Below are 1,844 nucleotides of genomic sequence, written 5' to 3'. Positions count from 1 at the left end.
TTATCAGGTTAATGTAAGAATAACTGTAGTAATATCTCCAGATGAACACTTATTGGACTGAAGCAGCTCAGCTTTACTTGATTCTCCATCAATCATGTTTTAGAGTCTCAAATCTGATCCTCAGGATCTTTTGAGGAGCGTTTGTTTCCAGAAGCTTTACTTTCACTGTTCCTCAGCGGAGGAATGATCTTCACAAGCCTCCAGAACATCTCACATCTTCTGAGGAGCCTTTATTTCTTCAGCTCTCAATCAGCATTGCATTATATGTTTGGAGCATTTCACTCTCATCTTACGAAGACATTATTGAAGATATAGAGTGACCACTGATATTTATATAATTTTATGTAAGTATCCACTATACTGTCAGAAAGATCTCATTGATTTACATTACAAGCATTAGATTTTTTTTGATCATGTAAATTACACCAAATTGCATATTTTGCTCAGTTTGAGTCTCTGAAATAAAATTAAGCTGTTTTTTACTCCATAGTCTATTATAACAATATCATGTTATATGAGCCATAAAAGCCTGATGTATCAAATATGATACTCAAAAAAGGTTCAGTAAACTGTTCCATAAAAATAAAAAAAAATCTGACTATAATTCCAAGTCCGATTTTACACGCTAAGGATCATGAGAAACATATTCAGTCTGTTAAGAACATTCAGAATGTCAGGTTTTCAGCACAGTTGAGTAAATCTTACTGAATTGCTCCTCACAGAGCTTAAAAAGTCTTTTCATTTCATTTTTGGCACTGTCACTTATGAGACAATAAAGGATGGGGTCTGAAACGCTGTTTATTGTCGTTGTGGCCACAAAAACCATGTAAAGGTCTCTGAGATTGTGCGCGACGCTGCAGTTTCCAGGCTCCAGCAGTCCTCTGATGAACATCACCACCTGGAAGGGCGTAAAAGCCAACAAGTAGGTGAAAAGGAGAGAGAAGAGAAGGCGGCAGATCTTTCTCCGTTCGCTGACCACAGTAGAGGTGCTTTTCTTCAGCGCCCTGATGATCTCCTCAAAGCAGAAGCTCATAATGAACACAGGAACCAGAAATCCCAGGACCGCACGTGCCATGGCCACGTTTGCGGCGGCGGCGCTCATTATCATCGGCTCCTCGCACATACGACTGGCAGCAAAGTTCCCGATCGCCTCTGTGTAGGTTAGAAGACCCACATGAAGCACGATCTCTACCAGCCATACGATGATGCTCACCAACACGGTGGTTCTGACCTCTCGCACATGTGCGAAATGCAGCGGAAACACGATGGCTAAATATCGGTCCACAGAGATGCAGCACAGAAAGCCTGAACCCACGTAGAAGCTGTTGAACATGACCACCGCTATAATGCTGCACAGACTGTTGTTCAGCGCATAGCCGAGTGCCATCACGATCCAAACAGGTAGAGTTAGGATATACAGCAGATCCCCGACTGACAAATTAATCAGATAAACCGCCAAATTATTGCCCTTCTTCATCAGAACCCAGGCCACGTACAGGGACAGACAGTTTGCTGGAAATCCAATGATGAAGAACAGCGAGTAAGCCGCTGGGTACATGTACCGCTCCACTGTGTTTCCATGTAGGCAGATCCCAGATTCAAGAGTCCCGTTTACAGAAGCGTTCTGGTCCATGGTAGATGCTAAAGTATAATTTTTCTAAAGAAGGTGAATGCCGTTCTCAGGTACTTCCAGTGAATTAGTACTATACTGTGAGTAGGCGTTGCATTCACTGAAAAAGTAGGCATGCAAATCGTGTTTTAAAAAGAACTAGGACAGTATGACAGCATCCAGGATCAAATCTATCTATCTATCTATCTATCTATCTATCTATCTATCTATCTAT

At 41.7% G+C, this 1,844-nt stretch overlaps 1 protein-coding gene across 1 annotated transcript; it reads right to left on the bottom strand.

The window, feature by feature from the left end:
• Positions 1–673: 673 nt before the first annotated feature.
• Positions 674–1,633, bottom strand: LOC107552872 (ovarian cancer G-protein coupled receptor 1-like). Its single transcript, XM_016234911.1, has one exon. It carries the CDS (start codon positions 1,631–1,633, stop codon positions 674–676), a length of 960 nt encoding a protein of 319 aa, XP_016090397.1.
• Between the last annotated feature and the right edge of the window lie 211 nt (positions 1,634–1,844).

Source organism: Sinocyclocheilus grahami, unplaced genomic scaffold (assembly GCF_001515645.1).
Source record: "Sinocyclocheilus grahami isolate Dianchi unplaced genomic scaffold, SAMN03320097.WGS_v1.1 scaffold460.1, whole genome shotgun sequence".
Classification (NCBI taxonomy): Eukaryota; Metazoa; Chordata; class Actinopteri; order Cypriniformes; family Cyprinidae; genus Sinocyclocheilus; species Sinocyclocheilus grahami.
The sequence above is the reverse complement of the archived record's forward strand: the minus strand, read 5'-3'. Positions and strand labels throughout refer to the sequence as shown.